This window comes from Microtus pennsylvanicus, chromosome 4 (assembly GCF_037038515.1).
Source record: "Microtus pennsylvanicus isolate mMicPen1 chromosome 4, mMicPen1.hap1, whole genome shotgun sequence".
Lineage (NCBI taxonomy): Eukaryota > Metazoa > Chordata > Mammalia > Rodentia > Cricetidae > Microtus > Microtus pennsylvanicus.
The window spans coordinates 57908034-57933589 of NC_134582.1; the positions used below are offsets into that span (position 1 = coordinate 57908034).

General features: G+C 40.9%; 1 protein-coding gene across 31 annotated transcripts in view; it reads right to left on the reverse strand.

Annotated features, from left to right (window-relative positions):
- Dtna (dystrobrevin alpha) overlaps positions 1-25556 on the reverse strand; it is a 367583-nt gene that overhangs the window by 92521 nt on the left and 249506 nt on the right. For all 31 annotated transcript variants that reach the window (XM_075969214.1, XM_075969216.1, XM_075969213.1 and 28 more), the window contains one exon: positions 11160-11373. In XM_075969214.1, coding sequence (XP_075825329.1) covers positions 11160-11373 — 214 coding nt within the window. The remainder of the gene's footprint in view (positions 1-11159; positions 11374-25556) is intronic.

Sequence of the window (25556 nt, forward strand, 5' to 3'; positions counted from 1 at the left end):
ATGGCAATCCTACCAAAAGCAATTTACAGATTCAGTGCAATTCCCATCAAAATCCCAGGAAAATTCTTCCTAGACCTCGAAAGAACAATACTCAACTTCACATAAAAAAAAAACAAAACCCCATGATAGCCAAAACAATTCTGTACAATAAAGGAACTCCGGAGGCATCATCATCCCTGACCTTTGATATCAAGCTCTATTATAGAGCTCAGTAATGAAAACAGCTTGGTATTGACATAAGAACAGACAGGTGGACAAATGGAATCGAATCGAAGACTCTGATATTAATCCACACACCAATGAACACCTGGTTTTTGACAAAGAAGCTAAAATTATACAGTGGAAACAGAAAGTATCTTCAATAAATGGTTCTGGCATAACTGGATATCAACACGCAGAAGAATGAAAATAGATCCATATCTATTCCCATGTACAAAACTTAAGTCCAAATGGATCAAAGACCTCAACATAAATTCAACCACATTGAACCTCATAGCAGAGAAAGTGGGAAGTAGCCTTGAAGGCATAGTCAGAGGAGACCACTTCCTAAATATAACACTAGTAACACAGACCCTAAGAGCAACAATAAATATATGGGACCTCCTAAAACTTAGAAGTTTCTGTAAGGCAAAGCACATAGTCAATAAGACAAAATGGCATCCTACTGAATGGAAAAATCTTCACCAACACCACATCAGACAGAGGACTGATCTCCAAAATGTATAAAGAACTCAAGAAACTAGACATCAAAATACTAAATAATGCAATTAAAAACTGGATGAAGATCTAAACAGAGATTTCTCAACAGAAGAATCTTAAATGGTTCTCCCTAGCCCTTTAATGGCTCCCTCAATGAAGATATCTCTTTTCTTTCTCTCCCTCACTAGCCTTCTCCTTTTGTGAACATCCCATTCCCTCATGTTCTCCTTTTCCGTCCTCTTCTCCCCTCCCCTCTCCCCTCCTTTGACCCTCATTTCTCCCCTTTCCTAATTTTCTCAGGAGGTGTTGTCTGTTTGGACTTTCCAGGGAATCAATAGATGTCTCTCTTAGGGTTCTCCTGTTATCTAGCTTCTCTGGGATCATGGACTATACACTGGTTATCTTTTGCTTTAAGTCTAAAATTCACTTATAAGTGAGTACCTACCATGTTTGTCTATCTGGGTCTGGGTTACCTCACTCAGGATGGCACTAGAGAAATTCCCAGGAATCCACAAGGATGGCCCCAATTAAGATTCTAAGCAACCGTGGAGAGAAAGCCTAAACTGGCCTTCCCCTGTAATCAGCTTGATGACTACCTTAATTGTCATCATAGAACCTTCAGCCAGCAACAGGGAGTGTGAGGAAGGGAGGGGAGAGAGTGGGAAATGGGAATAAAACATAAAATGAACATAAAATGAGAAAAGATTGTTTTTTAAAAATAAATTAATTAAAAAATAAAAAGAAAAATGATAAAAACTTATAAAATTTATAGGTTGTTAATGGATGCCTCATTCATCCTCAGTAAGGCATCCTAAAGACAAATGTTGCACGTTTTTTCTTACATAAACATGTTAGTTTTTAAGTTTTCAATATGTGCACTACAATCTGAATAACCAGAAGTTAGGTACTTTGTAAGGGACCAGGGAGGAGGGGCTCTCCTAAGGAAGGGAACTTAGAATATAGTGTGATAGAGACATAAAGGGAGGACATAGGCGTAGAGTAGGAGGACTAAATGGGGGGAGGAGTGAGAGAGCAGCGTAAACGGGAGAGTATGCGGAGGGACAACCAACACTAAAGGCCTTTAGGAAAACCACATGGAAACCCAGCACTGTGGAAGATCCCTAAGGTATATATGAAAGGAAGTTAAATGGAGTCACCATATAATGGGGAAGACAATGCCCACAGTAGACATTACATGATATGAAGTGAAACTTCTAATACCAAGAATGAGTAACATCTTGTTGAGCCATTGGCCTAAGGAGTCTCACAGACCCTGCCCAACACCATAGGCTATTGAAATGCTGTTGGTTACTATCAACAACTTAACAGTAAGGTCCTGTTGCTGAAGATACCATTTATACATGTCATTGAGCTTGCGCCCAACTGGAAGTGTCATAGTCCTGGATGTTACTCGGCATGTTATCATCATCATCCTCACACAACCAGGAACTCTGGGACCTACACCAGCACATGCCTGCAAGATACACTGGTGCATTAGTGGCACCAACGTGTGGGAGTAAACAATCAGTTTTTGATTGAAGTAAAGGTCCACTCCATGAGATGAAACCCGCTCCTGACACTGTTAAAGTGGCCAAGAACCTAAGACTAGATTCATTGTGAGCCCAGGGAAAAATTTACTACTATTATTCTGCTAAAGGAACACAGGAACAAAATGACTCTGAATGACCCAATGCTATCTCTCAGTGTGCCGCTCAACCCTCTTGCAGGAGATGGTAATTATCAGAGATCCACAGCTAGGCTATGTGTGTAGAGTGAGAGCTGGGAGCACTCGACCCTAGATGGGACCTCTTTATCAACCCCCCCATGCCGCATCAGGGATCTCTGTGGAAGAGGAGGCAGAAAGACTGTAAGTGAGAGGTGGTGGATGACCCCCAGGAAAACGTGTCACCCAGACACAACGGGTCTGATACAAAATGAACTCTCAGAGACGGTGACAGAATGTGCAAGACCCACACAAGTATAAACCAGACAAAAAACCAGAAAAAATAAACCAGAGAAGGGAAAGAAAGCACAAGGTTCTATTCCTGAGAAGCTATTTGCAGCTGCTACCCCTGAGGAAGAAAATGACGTGTTTTTCAATGGAGGGTCCCTTGTATGTGATTTACACTTCAGGGTAGGCTATGTGATCGGGTTTAGTCAACACCAACAGACTCCATGGCTTTTGTGTGCTTTTTGTTTTGTTTTGGAATTTCTACACTTTTTTTTTTGAGAGAGAAAGAACATGAAGTCGGGTGGACAGGAAAGTATGAAGGATCAGGAAAGAATTGAGGGAGGGGGAAAATGTGATAAAAATACATTGTATGAAGTAAATTTTTAAAAAGCCAGTCAAAAAAGTGTGGAGAGAAAGGCCCTTAATATTAATATATTAATCTCTGTCTCTCTCTGTCTCTCTGTCTCTCTGTCTCTGTCTCTCTCTCTCTCTTTCTCTCACATGCACACACATACACACATATACACACACAATATACATATATACACTTATACACTAAACATGTACATATACACATATACATATATACACCCATATAAACATACCCAGACATACACACATACATAGACATACACACATATACATACTTACACAGACATACACACATATACACACACAGACATACACACATATACACACACAGACAATCACACATATACACACACAGACATACACACATATACACACACAGACATACACACATATACACACACAGACATACACACATATACACACACAGACAATCACACATATACACACACAGACATACACACATATACACACACAGACATACACACATATACACACACAGACATACACACATATACACACACAGACATACACACATATACACACACAGACATACACACATATACACACACAGACATACACACATACATACACAGATACACACACAGACACTTACATGAGCATGTGCACATGGCCCCTGACATATATAAGAGTAGGAGTTCCATTTCTTCCAAAACTAACAGATGTTGCCATATCATTGACTTAGGGAGCATATGAACATGTCAATCTTAAAATACATAAGGAGAATATGGAAAATAGTGTTTCAACAAAACAATACACTATCTAGAATAAATTGTTCATTTTTTATATCCCAAGAATCATAAGAAAAATCACATGGCTATGAGGACAGAACAAAGCCAACTGTGCCTGAAGCACTGCATGTGTCATGGGATGTATGTTGGAATCCAACTTCAGGGACAGTAATTAAAGAGATGACCCCACAAGCATTTCTTTGTGAATTCAAGCTTTGAGCACAATTGATTCCTCACTAGTGTGAAAGGCACAGAAAAATGCCCTAAAAAAATTACAATTAGTGTGTTAATTTTTATTAGATAATAATTTATTTTTTACAATAAAACAGTAAAATCACCCTCGTAATCTTTTCCTTTTCATAAACAGAGGCACAGCAAACAATGCATATTTGCTCACATTTCTCCACCATTGTCTTTAGGCACAACAGAAATATTCTGGTTTGATGTCAGTTATCCCAGACTTCTGTCTTTTGCGAAATGTTCTTTTCTGTTACAGTTTAATGTCAAAATAGCCTATCAAACTGCTCTCTTAATACTTAATACCCATATTTCTGAGAGTTGGCTAAGTCTGAGACAAATTATGGAAGGTGCAATCTGAAATTGCTTCATAAATCAATGTTTTCTTAAATATTTTGCTTTCCTTGATACGTGGTTGAAACTCTCTGGAATCATTCAAGTTTTCCTAAACAGTGGGAAGAGGAGGGTGCATACATACCCCTAGTCTAAAATATATATATGGATAACTGTGGAATCTGTATTAAAAACTATGAATTTATGTTAAATTTGACTTCATTATAACAGAAAATAAGCAAGTGTTTTCCTCTGGGCTGGGCTTCCCACGACTTTACCTAGAGACCAGATGACTGGCTCCAGCTAGGATGTTATTTTTAGGGGAAGCTCCTGGCAAGGAAGACTTGGTTCTGAGAAGAAGGAAAACAACAAAGTTTGATAGATCTCACTGCCAGTGTGAGCTTAGCCCAGAGCTTGGTAAGTCTCGCTGCCAGTGTGAGCTCAGCACAGAGTGTTCACTTTCTCCACCTTGCCAAGGGAGTTTCCTGTCTGAAGTCATGGAATCCCAGGCCAGATTGCACCTTCACTGAGCTCTGGAATCTGGCGAATGCTTCTCTTGAATAGGAAAAAAACATTATCCTTCCGTTAGGAGTTCTGAAACCAGAAAGGTTTGTTTTGATCACACATCTTATGCATGGCATCTCATCTTGTGTTTTCTCATTATTTTCTGTCTCCAGCTATTAAAACACACATAGGAAACTCTTAGTATGCTAGCTAAATTAGTGAATGCATAAATAAAAAACAATCTTCTGATTGACAGTGTTAGAGTAGACTTTATACCCCTTAATTCCTTAAATTTGAAAGTGATGGCATATCTCTATATTTTTTTGGAGGCTAGTGCAAGTATTAGTGTATGAGCAAAGCCTCTGATTGGCCCTGGCATCTCTCTGGACCAAATAAAACACCAGGGAAATCCTTCTCCTGGTCCTGACCAAAGTGCATTTTCCAGGAGCTCTCCAGCTGGGGTGGGGCCAATGATTGTGACTCCTTTACTCCCTTAGAATTCTATCTCCTATTCAAATGGTAAGTCTGACAAAAGATGAGGGTGAGTAAGGACATTCAGTTTATTTACTACTATAAATATCCTTTGAAAAGTATCTTTATTGTAGTTCAAATAAAAAATTTTCAATGTTAAAAAAACAATGGTCGTCAACTAGCAGAGAACACTCCACGGCTGTCTTGAACTTAGCGTGTGCTAAGAAAGAAAAACATTATTCAAGACTCCTAGTCATGGTGATAAAGATAGTAGAAGAAACAAGGAACACCCGGGTGCATGCCACTCCTCTCTGCTTCCTCTGCTGCCTCATGTCCTTGCAATCTCACGAGTAAGACACCTTCTTTGCAGGCACACAGAGAACTGGCTGTGTACTTTGTAGTATATTTGCAGTATACATCAGAATCATTTTTAAAATTCAAAAGGCAGAAGTGTTTGACATAATTTCAGGATAACTTTACATCCTAGCAGTTGAGGGTCCCCTGATCCTTTCCTTAAAGCACCCAGGGTTCAGCACTGGGCATGGCGGTTCAGTAGGTTCTGCAAGCTAGGGCACGTGACACAGAGCAAATCCTGCCAGGATTCGGTACTCTCTACATTAGACCCTCATATGATGGGTCATCCTGCATAGTGGCCACAAAACCCACTAATGCTGCCATGCACAGCAGTTCAGGTATTTCTTTCCCACGCACTCTGCCAGGATAACTGGAAAGGCTACACGTGTGAGCGTTATCCTAGCATTCTCCAACATACAGGCTAAGTCTGAGAGGGGGAAAGTACATGAATTTTCACATTTAAAACAGGAAATAGAAAATATAAAGATAGATTAATTGAAATCAATTCCTATAAAAAGGATCATTATTTTCTATTCACACCATTTACTCTGATGCTACATCACGTGAAATTATTTAGTCTCTGAGTATCTCAGCAGCAGCATCTCCTCCCCCTGGAACATTCTGATGACAGTGCCAAACCAGTGCCATTGCTGACCCACAGCGAACGCCCGGTGGATCTTACCTGTTACTGCAGCTATTACATTGTTATCAGCTATGTTTGGTTGGGAAATGCTCCCTATAGGCTCATGTGTTTGGATATTTGATCGCCAGCTGGGGGTGTTGTTTAGGGATGGAAGGTGATGCCTGGTTGGAGGATGGGAAGACAGGCCTTGAGGATTAGGGTTAACCTTGCTTCCTGAGCACTCCCTGCTCCTGGGGAGTACCATCTCTCCAGCTGTGCTGCAAACTCCTGCAGTTGCTGACAGGGCAGCCCTGTCTACCACGATGGATGCTGTCTCCTAAAGGTGTGAGTCAAGATAAACCCCTCGTACTCTGAGGTTGCTTCTATCAGATGCATTGTCACCGGATGAGAAGAATAACCCATATGTTACCATCGGAGAGTCTGCATTAAAAATGAAGCTTGCTGTTTGCAACCTGGGTGGGAATCCACTCCCTGTGATATTGGTCACCGGCATACTATGGCTTTTGAGTGGCCAGATGTGTATGAGAATGACGTTGTATAACAAACAAACAAAAAACCAAAACCAGGCCACTGTCTTCATATAACTAGCTTAGTGAGGAAGCATCTTAAGGGGAAAGATATGACTGGATTGAAAGGTAAGAATATTATAACTGAGTAGCTATTAGTATTTTTCAGGGAAAGTAGGAAGAAAATAAGAGTAACACATTGAAGCATCAAGAACCCCCCCCCCCCCCCTAGAATCCATCTCAGCAGCCGGGAACACATGGTATATATGATATGAACTTAAGACTAATAGCATTTGCTAGTTTCTGGAGGAGGGGCACGGCAATTATAGATTAAATCTAAAAAGAAAGGATGAAAGGAGATAAACATGGCGAGAGCTAAGAGAGGCCAGTCTGTGATTTTGCTCCACTCGTCCTCATGTTGTGTGGTTATCTATGAGAAGAATGGGTTATAGCTCTACTCTGTAGTATCTTGTGAGAGATGACCAATGAATAATTAAACATGCTGTATCAGAGAGCAGGGAGATCTTGTGTAGATAAGGCCTGGAGAGCGCTGATCAACTTGACTGGGAAGGCAAAGGGCTGCACAGAGCCAGTGACCCCCCCCCCCCCAAAAGGCCAGATCCCTTAGACGTCTAAGAATCATTTTCATATTACAACTTTTGGCTGCATTAGTTCTCTTTTGCTTTACTATATTCTTGTATAAAAATATAACAGCGGTAGCAAATCTCTTTTAAACACTTCAAAGGGATTTCCTCACTTGGGATGCGGGTGGAAGGGGACTGTGATCGCTGGTTGGCATTTGATGGTGAATTCTGAAGGAGAATGTGACAGGTGAGGCTCCAGGCAGCAGAGGGCAGCTGGCAGGCCACCTCCTGAGGGTTTGTACAAAGAAGAGAGAAGAGGAAGCGTCCTCTTCCTTCCGAGCCTCGGTTTCCCTCTTTTGACACTTCTTGCCCTATTTTATTCCCCAGGACTGTCCATCCATTTCTACAGAGGTTCTTGGAAAATAAGATTGTGGCCACAGAGCAGACCTGCTTAGGAGGTTTCCAGAGAAAGGCCATTTTGAGATGGCAAATTAGAAAAATAGAATTTCTTTAGGCTCAAGGGCTCGTCTCCTCAGCGACAGAGTGGCAAGTGTGGGAATAGGCCAGTGCATCCCGACATTCAAGTGGTCCTCCGTAGGCAAGTGTCTTTATGAAGAAGGCCTGGGTGTAGAACAGACTTGTCTTGTGGCTACAGAGCTGGCCTTTGTCTGTCGGAAGCACACTGCATGAGAACTCATATCCAGGTTTCTGGGCTGTGGGGGGGGGGGATGCTATTCTTGGGAAACTGTGGTTGTTGGAAGGTAACTGTAGTTTCCTGGAATACAGCCAATTGAAGGGCTTTAGTGATTGTTTCAGAGTCCAGTGAATTTTAAGGCCCTGCCAAAAGAGCGAGCCCATTTCTCTGAATGCAAATTCTCATTGTGCATGGATTGTAATTGCTCTCCTGCCTTCCATTTCCGATTTTTAATAACATGACCTCTTGAGAGTGTAGGGTTTCAAGGCACCTTTGATTTTTCTTATTTGAAATTCCAATTTAAAATGGGAGCCAGCCCCGAGAGATGTCGGCAAGTGGAGAACAGTAACAGCACATCTTTGTTTCACTAGCATCAGGCTCATTCTTATCTGTCAAAATAGAACAAGTTGCTGTAAACATGGGCCCCGGAGTGGGTGGCAGGAAGTGATCTCGCGTCTCCATATTGGAGCTCATTTGGGTAAGCATACGTTTGGCATTATAAGAAACAGAAACGAACATATTTCATTCTTTCTTTTCTCTTCTTACACTCACGGAAGTTGCATTGGTAGTGAGTAGAACTTCCTGATAGCTTGCATTCCTTGCTGGAATTGCAAAGGCTGTCAGATGGAAAAACCTGGGCGTGGGTAAGATGTCCCACGTAGATAGTCTGTTCCAGGGGAGAGAAAGCACGACACTTCCAGAACAGAGCTCCAGTTGCGTATGTTTATAACTCTCCCTCAGGGCAGGTTGATCAAACATCCAGGGGCTTCTGTTCTATAGGAAGAGCTACTAATAAGCATTTTTTCTCTACAGTTCTGTGGATGACTTCTTATCAAAGGAGAGTAGTCAACTTTAGAACTCATCTGGCCTTAAAATAACATGGCAATATTTTCAGTAGCTATTTAGGGAACACTGATAGCTTTAGTTACTATAAAATAATCCAACTGGTATTTCTAAACAAATGGGAAAATTCTACCTCTATGAGTCAAATGCTATGCATTTCATGTGACAATCCCTTCAATAATTACTAATCTGGTCCTGTTTCTATATTTATGGAATGGGGTACAAATTATGTTTTGACTTTTATTTTATATGCATTTTCTGAAATATTTTTAGGACTTAGGAGGAATGATATTTCCTTTAAAATGTTGTATGTCTGTGAGTGTTCTGTCTGCATTTATGTATGTGCATCATGCAAGTGGCTGGTGCCCATGGAGGGCATCAGATGTCTCAAAACTACAGTTATAGATGGTTGTGAGCCACCATGTGGGTTCTGGGAACTGGACCTGAGTCCTCTGCAGAAGTGGCAAGTTCTCTTAACCACTAAGACATCTCTGCAGTCCCGTATTTATTTTAGTATTTCCCATCAACACATTTGGCTGTGATTTAGATACCACTTCCCCTGCAGTCCATACACTGAAGGCTTGGTTGCCAGACTGCAGCACTTTTAGGAAATGATGGAACTGAGTGGAAGTTAGGCCATCAAGCATGAGCCTTTAAAGGGAACACGGGGACTCCAGTGCCCTCTCCCTGCCTCCCAGACATCATAAGTGAACTGATGTTTTCTGGTAGACTGCCTCACCCACAGCCCCCTTGGCAATGGTGCCAAGTGAACCTGAACCAAAGCCGTGGAAACCGTGAGTCCATACAGACCACCTTCCCCCCGGAAGTTACTTATCTCAGGTATTTGACACAGCAATTGGATGCTGGATAGCACACATTTGAGCACACTCAAGCTTCAGTGCAAGTTCAGACTCCATTGTGTTCTTGGTAAGGTCTCAGGATGGGAATTCTGTTACAGAAATTCTACAACCCAGTTCTATTTTATCATCAGCCACATCTGCCACGTGGAACCACAGCCCTGTCCCACTGTCCCTTCCCAGTTTCTCCAGTGGTCAGACCAGAGCCGATCGCCTGGTTCTGAAATATGCACAAGGAAAGAAACCTATCTGGGCAGCTGATTTTAAAAGCATTTGTTTTCGCTTGCAGGTTTCTCACAATATAGTCATCACAGAGACCTAATATATGCTGATGAAACCGAGCAGGGACACTTCCATTACCATTCTACATTCCAAAGTGACAGCTGGTGACGTTGGTGAGTAGGAAAATGCCATTAGCATGGCTGGGACACCTCTATTGCCGTAGTGCATGCTTCAAAGCACTCGGACAGGGGGACTAAGCAAAGTGTTCAGAGTTAAAATATGGTTGTGTAAAGGTCAGCTTCGCACTTTTCCTTTTTAATATTCAAAACATGTTAAAAGCTAAGGTGGAGATGTCGGGTCAACACTAGCGGCTGAGGGTAAAAGTCCTTTTGAAATCCCAGGCTGATCAGGTAATTCCTGAAGTTTTCATAGGCTATATGGCTGTCATGTACACCTTAGAAAGAGAAATCTCAACAGGACAGCCAAGTACCCGGTCCTCCACCAACTGCCACAAAGAACTGGAGAGGTGACAATCTCTGTGCGTTGGGCTCTTCGTCTGTGAAATGAGATTGTGTGAATACTCTTTAAGATGTCAGCCAGCTCTAAGGCTCTCCGCATTCTATGAGGGGTAATGAGGCTACGTTGCAGCTGTGGTACATGACAGGGGCACACTGCTTCTCTGTGGCACCCACCTGACCAGTCCACATAACACCAGTCAGTGTTACTTTCCTAGGCTAGGCAAGAAACTCTTCCGTTTCTTTCCTGCGTAGGGTGTTTTTATGATACTTGAGAAACCACAGTCCCAGGTTAAATGTCAAAGAATCAGGTTAAACTCCTTCATGCTTTGTCAAATTACTCTGCATGGAAGCCATCATAGCACTTTCTGAGCACCCATACAAACCAGACAACAAGGCAAATAAAGGTTTTCTCGTAAGATATAGCTGTCCCCCCACTCTCTAGTCTCTACAGCCTTTAAAGTTTCACTTATGAATGTACCATCTAATGATGTTATGAATATAACGGTATCTAGGACCTAATATAACGAATCTAGAAAATCATTTGGGAAAATGACCAAGGAAAGTGCAAAAGAAAACAGAACCCAAACACAGAGAGAGGAATTGACAGTCACAGGGGGCTCACGGGTCAAAGGCTGCGAGCAGGAAGTTCAGCAGGAGACTGATGGACTGCTCCACGTGGATTTGGTGAGTGGTCGGCATCCGTTTATTGAGCTGGTAAAAAATGGTGGAGAGCACAGCCTCCAGGCGGGCCACATTGAGTTCTATGTTTGGGTCTAGGTTATTCAAAGCGTTTTCCCGCAAGGCTTCAATGACGTTCCAGATGTCCACCAGGTGCACTGCAATGGAAGGAGAGTGAACCCGTTAGCCCAATGCACATAGGAGGATGGTGTGCTGCTTACAAGTCCCTGGGTTGTCTAGGTTCTGCACATGTGCTCAGCTGCACACAAGGGGTGCACACGAGAAGCCCATCTCCAGGACTTGAAGAACATGCACTTAGCAGCAAATGACTTACCAAACACATGTGTATTTTCTCATTGTTGTGACAAAATCTCCAGCAAAAGCAACTTTAGAAAGAAAGGGTGTGGTCCATGATGGTAGGAAAGCCATGGTAGCTGGTCACATTGCATCCACAATCGGGAAGCAGGAAGAGACCAGTGATGCCGTCCAGTTCAGTTTTTCCATTTTATTAAGTCTAGGACCCCACCCTACAGAATGGTGCTACCCATACAACAGGGTGGCCTTCCATTTCAATGAACCAAGTCTGGAAGTTCCTTTATATATGTGTTTACAGGTGTAGCTCCTAGGTGAGGCTGGATCTTGTCAAGTTGGTAATTAATGCCGTCATTTTCTGTCTTACATACACTCTTGAAATATGGTCATTATTCCAATAATACATGCAGGAAAACTGAGGCACAGGGGAGTTAACTGTCAATGTAAAAAGAGTCACTAGCAAAATTGGTAGTCCAATTCAAGTAGATTGGGATTAAAGAAATTCCCCACTGAATACAGGGACTGTTTGAAATGAAAAGAAGACAAGAACTTAAGCTCTAAGCACCCAAAGGAGGCCAGAATTCATTTTGAGCATTTAAAATGGATTTATTTTCTTTATTTTCCTATCTATCTATCTATCTATCTATCTATCTATCTATCTATCTATCTATCTATCTATCTATCCATCTATCTATCTACCATTAATCAATCAATCTACACACGCATACACACATGCCTACACACGCATACACACAGAGGTTGAAATAAGATGGGGCAGGAAGGAAAACAGAGAGGGATAAGGCCACACAACAGCAGAACTAAGTCACAGATTACTTAACCAACTTGGTCAGAAATTATATTTTTGGTTACTGTCTCCTGAAATACTCAGGGAGTATTTCTCTGTATGTCCTGAAGTATGACTATGACCTCCCACGAGCCATCACTGCTAAGAGCGTTCATGTGTGCCCTGTGGCAATTCTTTGCAATCAGGCAACTCTGCTTTTCTTTCCCTCCACTAGAAATTTATTGAATTCTAAATAACAAGAATTCTATTTGTTCACCTAAGTAGATGCTTCTACTTAGCATAACTATTTTAAGAGTCACCTTTATTGGGTGGTTATGGGCAATTCCCTCATTTCTGTTGCTGAGTGATAGTATCCTATTCAGAAACATCAGAGTTCGGTTCCTGCCTCATCTGTTGATGGGTATTTGAATTGATCCAGGTTCTGGTTGTTACAAATAAAGTCATTATGAGAAATTATGTACAAGCTTCAATTTTCTCATTAAATACTCATTATAAATGAAGAGACTAGACTGGATGGAGGCCAGTGTGTGTGTGTGTGTGTGTGTGTGTGTGTGTGTGCGCGCACGCGCACGTGCTTGCTTAAGCTCACATAGTGGGTTTGAATCACCATATTTCAGTAGTCAGTTTTCAGAGCATTAGTAATATCTTCAATTAATCACAGCGTGGTTTAAAAGAGTCAATCCCTGAGAAACACTGGGCATGTCACAGGAAATAATGACCTTTTGTCACAGGCAAATAAAACATTGAGATGTCATATTGAAGTCATTTAAAGTACAAGTTCTCAGTGTTTGTGTTTCCTCACACCCAAGACCTCAGCTGAACAGCAAACCATGGGGTCTAGCCAATAGTAAGGTCAGATAATCACAAATGATCTCAGTAAAACTGGGTTTATAATTAGGAGTAATGTACTGAGGCTCAAAATATGTGGCAGAAGATGTGGTTCCCGCTTCACTTTAGGTCCTACTTCCAGCAAGGACACAAGCGTCACCCTGTCACATGGGCAGGACACACTAGCTGCGTATGGTAAGACTCAGCACTAGGTACAGAATGGAGTCATGAGGGCTGTGGTGGAGCCAGGAGACCAAGGCCGCACTGTAGCTATGAGCAGGATTTGATTTTTACGCCAAGCATGAAGACACAGGTAGTAAGGAGAGTTACGCGATGAAGTCCAGCTTGGAAATATTATTTCTGAGTCTAATGGAAGAAAGAAATTCAGACAGACAGGCAAGAAATGGGAACAGTAAAACCGATTGCTGGAGAGATCATATTAATGACACAGGGCATGGTGATGTGCAAAAACACCTAGCACTGTCCCGGAACTCACTGTGTAGACCAGGCTGGCCTCAAACCCAAATGTCAACTCGTCTCAAGGTCTGCTGGGTTTGAAGGCTTATGCAACTATGCCCAGGCCAATCAAGTCCAATTTATTTATGGGTGCTGCTGACACTGTAACTAGACATTTCTTCCTAGGTTTTTACCACCTTATAATGCTTCTGTAGTTTTCTAGTTATTTTTGTTTATTTTCAAAGTTTAGGGGTGTTTTGCCTACACGTATGTATGTGTACCATGTGTGTGCCTGGTACCCACAGAGGGCAGAAGAGGGTGCTGGAGCCTTCGGGACTGGAAGTATAGCCAGTTGTGAGCAGCCATTTGGGCACTGGGAATTGAACCTGGGTGATCTGGAAGAGCAGCCAGTGCTCTTACCTGCCCCATACTAATTTCTGAAAAAGAAATATCATCAATCTCTTTACCATTTAAATAGGAGCACTAAGAAATGCTAAGTTGGGGATTCATTGGGAAATCAACACGAAGTCTGTTTCAGGCCTAACAGTAGTACTTATGGTTGCTTACTGTTGTCATCTCAATTCAAAATGATTTAGAAAATGCAATCATGAAAATATACCACTAGATGGCACTGTGCACTTTTTACTAAACACCTGTCAAGCATTAAGGACTGGAGAGCACCTGCTACTTAGCAAAAGTGGGAGGAAACTGGGCTTTCTCATCTATGTAACTAGATGTGTATTATATTGCTATACTTGGTAATGTAGCATCCTGAATAACAACCCCCCTCCAACATTAACCATATCATGAATGAACAAAAACATATTCTTAAGGCAATCCTACTTCATATAATCATACCAGTTACTAGTATTGACTTCAGAGATAATTTACTAATACCAAAGAGTTTGACCTTGTAGTAAATCAATGTGCATAGACACAGGTTCACTGTTTTTCTATTCACTGAAAGCAGCTGCAGGTAGAAACTTTAGGTTGGGGATGAAGGAAATAGTGGGATTTGTTGCTATGGAGATGTGTGTAGGCTATTTGCTGACGCCACACACCTTTTAAACAGGGGATTGAGAGTAAGTCTATAGTTAGACTTACTTAAATCCAGGTATATAGGGGGAAACTACCAATGAAAGACACAAGACAGGAAGGAAGGAAGAAGTAGTTATCAGTGATAAAGAACTAAACACCCTCAGGTCTAAAGCCATCTTGGGGTGGAAATAGAGATGCTGTGTCCAGAGGCCTTGACTTTGCCACACCAGGTGAGATACTGGTCAGCCATAGTATCATCACTGAGGAACTATTTTATAACTTTATAATGTGTGTGAGCCTAATTATGGCAGACAGAGATGATGACGTCATAAACACCAGAGGGAGACAAATATAAACAACACCTTGGGGAGTTAGTGTATGTCATGATGTAGTTCCAGCCTTGCATGGGCCGTGAGAGGCTAGGTCCATACCACTGACTCAACGAGTGTCTTCCTTTTTCTAAAACACTTGCAGGTCTCCACAGAACCTCAAGTCTAAGATGTAGGAGGGCAGGAAAATGTTTGCTGAAGCTTCACGGATGATTCTCAAGACCACAGAGCTACAGGCCCTTTAAGAGTCTCAAAGGGCTTGTGGAGGGAGATGTAAGAAGCCATATTGCAGACTACCATAATTCCTACCATTTTGACATAGCGAACCTCAACTTTGGCCACACCCACCCACAAGGGTGTAAAACAGCTCTCTGGTGATGCTGCTGTTATAATACTGTGTGATAACCATGATAGCAAAAGCTAGATTTTTCAGAAATCCCCACCCCACTCAGAGAGCCAGAAGCTATCTCATAACAACATATCCAGGCAAATAATTCACACTGGAGCATATGGGGTGCTGCCTGAAGTCTGTCTTCTGTCTTTTGGCATGAAGGCTCTGGTATGTCTTGACAGACTAACTGCTGTGAGAATCTGATTGCTACCAACTTATAGCGTTCAGGAGTGATGTCTGTAATTATATGAATATTATTTTAGAGAGATTTGATATTTATACCCATAATCAGGGCATCTACTTCATTATGAATTATTTTAATTAGGAAAAAAAGAAATTGGAGGTAGAATGTCTATAATTTGTCAGTGTATACATCCTCCAGACATATAGTATGTGTGTGCACCAGTAAACACGCCTCTTCAACACTTACCCCTGCCCTTCATGGTTATAGTGGTGGTGCCTGAGGTTGTATTGCCTTTCTCCGCTCTGATATATGCAGCTATTCTGTTGATAAGTCACCCAATCAAGCTTCACAACAACAGGGATAGGATGCATTCCCTCAAAATCCCCTCAGTTCTCTATTCCTTAGATGTTAATTTCCTAATCTGTGTACTTCTGCCCACATGGATTTTCCATGGCAACCATAATCTTCAGTGTATGAGAACCAAGTTGAGGTGATCATTTTGATTAGTTTGCACACTGGATTTGAAATACCAAAACATGTTCTTTCCTGCCTCTACTTCCTGCATGTTGGGATTCCACGTGTGTGTCACCAAGTTCAGTTCATATGGGACTGAGGATCAATCCTGGGGCCATGTACATCTTAATCAAGCACTCTAAAAGCTGAGATTCACTCCAGTCCTCACATCGTGTATCCTTAAAGCATGCTTGTGAGTTTGTAGAAAACTTAACTGCAGCAATTCATTTGATTTCTTACTTGCTATGGCTGGAAAGTGAAATGTTTCCCACAGGTTCATGTTTTGAATGCTCTGTCCACAGACTGGGACATGGTTCTGAAGGCTGTGGAGCCTTTAGGAGGTGGGGGTTTGTCTGGCTGAAGTGGGCCAGTAGGAATGAGTCTGTCACCAAAGCCACCTCTCCCTGCCACAACAGGCTGAAACCCTGAACTTGTGAGCCAAGATCAACCTTCCTGTCTCAGTTTACTTCTGTCAGACACTCTGTCACAGCAACGACCACCACTCCATAAGAAAGCAGGCTCAGCAAGCCATGAGGAACAAGCCATTAATCAGAATTCCTCCTTGGCCTCAACTTCTGCCTCCGGGTTCCTGCCCAGACTTCCTTGATGATGAACTGTGATGTGGAAGTACAAGCAAAATGAACCCTTTTCTCCTTATCTTGATTTTCTTCTTGGTGTTTCATCCCATAATAGGAAACCTAACCAATACAACAATACAATGATTTGAAATTTGTCAGAATCAATGCTCTATGCAGAAATCTGTTCTCCTATAAGAGACGTGGGTTTGGATAGCACACCGCACCTTCAGTTTTTCATAAGGGAAACAAAGATATACACCTCTCTCAGCTGTGAGGAGCAATGAAAAATTTCATAGGAAAATAGCAGATGATAAAGCACTGGATCCATTTCAGGCAGCATGCTCATTTTTGAGAGAAAACAGAGAAGCACCGAAATTTACTATCTTTCTCAGGTCGAATTACAAACCTTCTCATAGGAAAATAGCAGATGATAAAGCACTGGATTCATTTCAGGCAGCATGCTCATTTTTGAGAGAAAACAGAGAAGCACCGAAATTTACTATCTTTCTCAGGTCGAATTACAAACCTTCTCCCTCAAATTCTTCCAGTTCTTTTCCCCACTTACAAAGATGTTTGCTTCATATTCTAAGTCTTCTTCTAGGACTCCATTTTGGTTTTGCTTTTAATAGTTAAAATGTGTTGTAAAACAGAGACTTGTCACCGTGATCGTTAATTAAGTTCACCTTTAGGTCACGTGCTTTCTGCGCTCACAATGGTGGAGCAGAGGGCAAAGGAACTTGTTGCTATGACAGGTTAACTGAGTTCGGTTTCAGAACCCACACGGTGGAAGGAGAGAAATCTGTGAAATTGTCCTCTGAGTTCTACAGGTATGTGAAAACATGTGCAATGTCCCTCCAATAAGTAAATAAACACATATTTTAAAAACCATTTCTCTTGAGATCTACAAGTTCAACTCATTCATGAGAAAACAGGATATTTTAATGCATCGTTACTAACCATACATCTCTTGCACACTGTGGCTGTAGCATATGGAGAAAAGCTGCCATGTGTTTCCCTTTACAGTGTTAGAAAAAGAAATGAGATCCCATAATAGTTTGAAAAGAAATACAAATCCAATGGTTAATTTTTAGGGATCTGGAATGCACTGTGGTTAATGTTATCTGTGTCTGACATAAAATCATAACCAGTGGATCCCACGGGGAGGATCACAGTCAGACTCACCTGAAGGATGACACTAAACTCTGGGTTATATTAAGTCCATATACATAACGAAAAAAATGAAACTGCCAGAGGAACTCTACAGGGATGCCATCCTTGACTGGAAACGTGGGGCTCCTTGGAGGAGGAGGTAAACCTCACATTGACTCCTCACATGTAGTGGGAAACACAGCTGGAGATGACTAGGGTCCTGCCCCAGGATGAAGGTCACCCAGTGATGAGAAGCTTAAAACATGGAGGGAGGAGGACGGCTCAGATCCAGTCCTGATGCCGTCCAGCTAGAGGCGTTGATCTGGCACCTAAAGCAAGTCTGTAACTGAGAAATCTTATACTGCTTATTACAATAAACAAATGGCCCCATTAAAAATTTATGCATATTTATTTGTACCTTTTATCTAGAATTTGCATTTTATATATTTTAACTCTTAATTTCCTTTTTCTGTCTGTCGTGACAATTAACTTCCACATTTGCAGCCAATGAATCGGTGTATAAGGCAGGGCTGTTTTCACGGCAGTGGGTAGGTTTCAAACTATGGTAAATCCTTGCATGACCTTGACGGGGAGGGCATCTCTACATTCAAGCATCACTCCAGGTGACTGTGATGAACAGCACAGTTTCAGAGTTAGGCGATGGGCATGACTTAAGGGATGGAGTTAGAAATGGAAGAACAGGAATATAATGTTCATTTGATCCAGATGAATTTATTTTAAAAATATCCATAAAATCGTGAAAGCATTGTGATCAAGAAAGGCATGTGTGAGTCAGAAAGTTATTGAGACTTTCCTCAAATAATTTCTCTCTATGCCTTACTAAGGCCCCTTCACAAAATGAAGTTCACAAGCCCAGTGGGAAGGAAGAACTGGTTGAATGGGACACCTTGGCAGAGTCTGCAGAGGTGTCTTCTGCAATTACACTGCCCATACTGGGTACCACTCATGCCAACCAAGCATTTAGCTTGGAAAGAAAATATTAGTTGGAACACAATGTTTAGATTGGCTTTTGATGAGTGGTCTTGAGGTAAAGCCCTTATAAAACATGAAAGCAGACAGCCCCTAGGAAGCCTACCAGTTTATTTTTGCTTCCGGTCTCCACCCTTTCTGTGCTCCTAGAAAACAATTTTATTCCAGAGATAGTCTTCAGAGAGAACCATCACATCTCACAGACATAACGTCTCGGCTTCATTTTAATTTCCTGGTTAAGGTGTTATAATAATGCTTCATGAAAAAGGTCTACAACATATTGTCACGTAAAATCAAATTGAGCACCCGGCCAATCTTAAAGGCCCTGCCACAACATACACTGCCTATCAGGAAAAATAGTCAGTGCTTCTTAAATTGTGTTTGTACACTGACATCATTATTAAAAATGAGGTAATAAATATTGGCTCAGTAACCATCACACTATAAATTAAATTTGACTAAATTCAATTCAATCAAACACTTATTATGCCTATTATTTTCCTTCTTTCTTTCTTTCCTTCCTTCCTTCCTTCCTTCCTTCCTTCCTTCCTTCCTTCCTTCTTCCTTCTTCCTTCTTCCTTCTTCCTTCTTTTTTTTTCCCCCCGAGACAGGGGTTTCTCTGTGTAACAGCCCTAGCTGTTCTGGAACTAGCTCTCACAGATCAGGCTGGCCTCGAACTCAGAGATCCACCTACCTCTGCTTCCCAAGTTCTGGGATTAAAGGCATGCGCCACCACCACCCGACTTATGCTTATTATTTTCAAAGTATTGTACCAAGAGTTGTAAAAATAGTAAGAGAATGCAAATGGAAAAAGAATAATATCTAACTTCTCCTTGCCCAGTTTAGCTTATACAGAATATGTTTAATATTTTTAGAGCAAGAGACCCTAACACATTATCACTCACTTTGTACGGTGCCTTTAGGTAATTATGTATGGTTTCTTTTATGTGGCCTTACCACTCTCTATCTTGCAATGCCTGTAGTGGGCCTGTTCTTTCTGTAAGATGCAGCTTTTGATCCACCATCCTTCAAGGTAGTACACACACACTATATCCCTAGGAAACCCATTCTAATGCCTTGAGACAACAGTGCATTCTCTCCTTTGTAGTTTCCAGAAACCTGCACACATTTATTAGTTCATTTATAACATTCTGAATTTTCCAGTTATTAATACACAGATGTTGTTCTTTATCTTTTCAGATTGGTCCATGATTGGAGTTTGGAGAAAAGGGTTTTATGAGTCACATGTTGTGAGTGTGGTTGCATGTATTTTGGGAAGGGAACATCTATGGATTTCACTGGAGTCTCCAAAACTGGTGGGAAAGAAGTGTATGGATTGGAGAATCAAATAATAACCACCTCGATGGCACTATGTCTTGTTTATATTTATAATCTTTGTAATACCTTGTTCAAACAAGATGCTCAATAATGTTTAGTGAATTGAGTAGTTTAGAGCACCTATAGCAAATCCGGTACCAGCTAATATCCCTGGAAGCTTTTTATGTACCTTAGTAGTCTACACAATCCGATAATTTTTGTTGACCATGGTTCTCTAGTTACCTCCTATTTTCTATGCACTATGGCTTCATATGGCCAGAATCCTATATGCTAGAAGCCACACTCAGAAAGAAAGTGCAACCACAGCTCTGGCACCCATGAGGAATTGTCTCCCTCCTTTTACAACCCTTTATCTTTCTGACTCTGTATGAAGCATCCATCTGGCCAGCATGAACACTAGACACAGTAAGGGGCCACTGGAAATCACAAGTAAATAGTATCTGGTATAGGAGGTGCTTCTGTATTTGTATTGCTTTCATTGGATGAATAAAGAAACTCCTGGCCTTTTGATAGGGCAGCTTTTAGGTAGGTGGAGTAAACAGAACTGAATGCTGGGAAGAAAGACAGACAGGTAGATGCCATGGTTCTCCTGCCTGAGACGGACGCTGGTTAGACTCATGCAGGTGAGCCACAGTCAAGTGGCGATACACATTAATTGAGATGGGTTAAACTAGTATGTGAGAGTTAGCCAATAAGAGGCTAGAAATAATGGAGTAGGCAGTAATTTAATTAATAGAATTTCTGTGTGGTTATTTTGGGGGTTAAGCTAGTTGGGTGGCGGGATGCAACCTATTCCTTTTACAACCAAGCATCTAAAAATTGAAGCCTTAGTTTTTCTGCTCTGAAACTATATCCTTTAAATACATTATTGTACGTGCAGTGAGAGTAAATGATAAAACAAGTAGCACTTTATTTATCTACTCAGAAACTAGCTATGGTCTAGTTTCCTAGTGTATACTTCATTGCTTGGGTAATGATGTGAGCACTGGGATGAGTAGGCCTCTAGGTGGTTAATCAGCAGTATAAGGATTTATGGGTATCTTGGTGAAGTCATAGATATACCCACATACTATAAAGACTATAAAATGTACCTTTTATTAGAAAAGAAATCTTCAAAAGTCATGAGATAAAGGATGTGGCTTACCTAGAGTGCTTGTCTCCTAGGCGACAGGCTTGAGTTGGAAAGAAGTCATAGACTATGTTCTAATGACATACTGCCAAGTAGAATGGCTATGGTTAACTACAGAATTGTAGAGTTAAAAACTGCTAAAAGAATATATTAAATGTTCTCATCATAAATACATCTTATTTCTGTGTGACTGTAAATTTGAGCAGCGGATTAAGAAATCCCAAGAGTATTAATAAGATGCACTTGTGGGTGTATCTTTGAGGACTTTCCCAGAGAGGACCAACTACGGAAGGAAGATCCATCCAGAATGTGAACAGACTGAATAAAAATATAAAACAAGAAGGGTGCCTGAGCTCCAGGGTTTCCCTGTCTCCACCTCCTGGTCTGCTGAGATGTGGGGAAGCAGTCTCCTGCCTCTACTGCCATGTAGCTGCCCACATCTGTGGAATCATCTTTTTGGACAGTACAAAGAGTTGACACTCAAGTTGGTTTAAGAAAATGCTGATTGGCCAGTAGTCAGGTGGGCAGCATAGGCGGTGTGACCAAAATTAGGATGATGGGAGGGAGAGTGGTGGAGTCAGGAGTTGCCAGTCAGATGCAGAGGGAGCAGGACATGAATGAAGGTACCAAGACACATGGAAAGGTATAGATAGAAATATGGGTTAATTTAAGAATAAGAGTAAGGTAGCATCAAGCCTGGGCTATCTCTGAGCATTTGTGAATAATATTAAGCCTCTGTGTTGGTTATTTGGGATGAGGTTGATGAGGGGGAGAGAAATGTCTGCCTACAGCCCACCATCATATGCTCTCTACCATGATGACTATAATGCCCTCAAACCATGAGCCAAAATGAACTCTTCTCAAATTGTTTTTGGGTCACATATTTGGTCACAGCAATAAGGAAGATAACTAATACAGTGTATGAAGGAATTTATAAGCTAATCTTCAATAATCCCACAAGGCAATCATATAGTACAATGTTACATTGCATTCTAAAAATGCATATTATTTGTCAATTCACAAAAAATTAAAAATCATAGTAATTGGAAATAATGATGAGCAGTGAAAGTCAGACAGGGACCCGGTGTTGTTTCAGACTTAGCTGTTGAACTTTTCAAAGTTCATTTCCTGGCAACATTGACATTTGAGGAGTCTGGAGCAAGGACTTTGTACATAAGAGTTTCTGCTGTGCTTACAGAGGACTGAGTTCAATTCCTAGCACTCACATCAGGCAGTTCACAAACACCTGTAATTCCACTTCTACAGTGACCTGTTGCTTCTGGCCTTCTCAGACACTGCATCCATGTGCACCTGCCCACACACAGGCATGCAAACATACACACAAGTAAAGAAATCAAACCTCCTGGTTGATTTTTCATTGATCGGCTTGATATCAGTTTATACAGTGAAGTTATAAAGAGTAGTTTGAGCTTCATAAAATCTAGATCTGTACTAAGTAGAACAGACTGTTGGGTTATTTCCCTTACATAGCCATGAGGCATTCTCTTCCTAAATCTTTACACGCAGGAAGATAGCTATGGAGGCGACCCTAAAGTACCTGGCTCATCTCACACTGCAGTTTTCAGTTATACTGTCCAGTTGTGAAAGCAAATGATAATTCCAAGAGCTAGCAGTGTGAATGTCAGACATATCGAATGCTCCCAAAAAAGCAAGAATGTTATTTTGGGGAAGGAAGACTTTGTAGGGGGAAGGAAACTAATAGCTTTCTTTGGAAACCCAATGTCTACAGCTTGCCTGCTCTGTTGAGCATCTTGAAGCTTTTCAAGTAAATTGTGCAGAATGTGCCAAGTAGAGATTTGGGAAAGGCCTGGGAATATAATTTACAAAACATGTAAAAATTAAGAAGTAAATTTAGGCCAAAGAGAATTCTGGGTAAGTTACCAACTGCAATGTATCATGCATACCAGGTTCTTAAGATCACTAGCAAACTCCGTAAGGTGAATCTTTAAATATGAGCCATACGCATTACTTCAAGGTACCAAGCAAGATGTCCTATACAGAGCTGTCACTCAACAGACCTGCTGGTGAATATGGATTCAGTGTTTGCTGTATGTTATATACCACAGAGGATACAGCTATGGTTAAGTCTTTCTGGTCTTACCTGGTTTCCATAGATTATTTACTCCTATCCAAAATAATTCTCTTTGCTAGATTTTGTAATGGGAGGTGCTATTTTTTTTTCTGTTTTATTACTTCTCTATGCACAGAACACCAGGCTTAGGCATAGTGGTCTGATAGACATGTTTTCGGAATGAGTTTAGTAATAGCTTAAGGGACATCTTCTTCCTAGTACATCCAATGCCACTTAAACATGTACTTGACTTTTGGGTGCCTTAATTTACATACTTCAGTGGAACATGTTTGGTGCCCATTACTGGGGACAAAATGTCTTAGACAACATTTCTATGACATTTGAAAATTAGCAGAAGCTGGTGAAATGGTACAGCAGGTAACAGGCACTTGCCATTGAGACTGACAGCCTGAGTCCAGGCTTGAGGACCCACAAAGTGGAAGGAGAGCACTGACCCTCATTAGCGGTCTTAGGAACTCCACATGCTTGCTATGGAATGCATGTATGAGCGTGCACATGCGTACACTTGTGCATGGATGCACTCTCATACAGACACACACAAAAAGACCATGTAAAAGAAGGAGCTAGAGAGATGGCTCAGCGGTTAAAAGCACTTGTTGTACTCATACAGGATCCAGGTTCGGTTCTCCAGCACCCACATAGTGGCTCAAATCTTCCTATAACTCCTATTTCTGTTGGTTTGATGCTCTCTTCAGGTCTTTGCAGGCTTCAGGCACAAACATGGTATACACATACACATGAAGACAAACAAATACTTAAGCACATAAAATAAGAATTATAAATCTTTTAAAAGATAATTAAATTATTTTTAATTAATAACCATTAATTTTTATAATTAATTAAACCATAATTAACCATTAATTTAATTAATTACATTTTATTTGGCATGTGCAAAAGTTCTGGGCATGGCTGGTCATATCTGAACAACTTTATGAATATATTTAATGGAAGTAATACACTAAAAGTGGCATAAGTGATAAATTTTATGTTACATATTTTAAAACAATTTTTAGAAAACCATGAGATATATTTAGGACTATGCTAACATAAGAATGATGTGGACATACTTAACATCATACTTCACTGAACCTTCACAAACAAAAAAAAATGCAATAATATGCCTGAACACATTAGCTATTACTTTTAAGGCAATGAAGCACTTGTTTTGGGTAGTCACACTCTTGTGATATTTTCTGTAGTGATATGTGTGCATCAAGCTTTAGAGTACATTACAGAGTCATCGTATTCTGACATTTCTCTATCATGGAAAAGGAATCACAGTCTGCTAACAAACCTCCATTCCGTAAAACTCAGAAGTCCAGGAAAAACCTTTCTCTGTAAGGGCTGTTTGGCATACTCTTCCATTCATGGCTTCATATAACTACTTCATGGAGAATATTTGCACCAGAAAATTCGAATAGAAGTTTAGGATGATTTAAGAAGAAAATGAGTTGACTTACCATGCTTTGAGGAAAGCTTAGGGGATATTGACAAGTATGTTTCTTCAGATTTTATTTTTATGTTTTAATTATATATATATATGTATATATATATATATGTGTGTGTGTGTGTGTGTGTGTATCTGTATGTGGATTTGTGCATGCGAGTTCAGTGACAGTGGAGGCCAGAAAAGGGTGTTGATCTCCTGGAGCTGGTGCTGCAGGAGGTTATGAACCTCTCGACGTGGGTGCTGGCTTCTCCGGAAGCACAAGACTCACTCTTATATAACCACCTGAGCCATCTCTCACCTTCAATAAACACTTTGCAATTCTGAAGCACAGTATTAATGACTACTTGGCATGGTATCAGTGGTATTTTACTCATTTAAATTAATATATATGAAACCATGTATTGCCAGTATTTACTTGATTCTTTCCAACATTTCAAAAAGTTCATGCATCTAAATAAGTATCTGTAAATACTTATGTGCCAGGGACTGTTGATACACTAATATATAAGACACACAGTGATTACACATTAGTGTATCACAGAGACCCTGAGATGCTCATGTCTGAGCTGGAGAAGACAAAATAAACATAACAACTAAGTAAGTTATAGAACATGGAGTATATTAGAATGTGATAAGTTTCTTAGGGAGAAAAGAAGGGGCAAACAATAGGACCAGGGGATGAGTTGAATTCTCATTTAAAATGCCCTGGAGAAAATCTGTTTCAACTATTTATTCTTT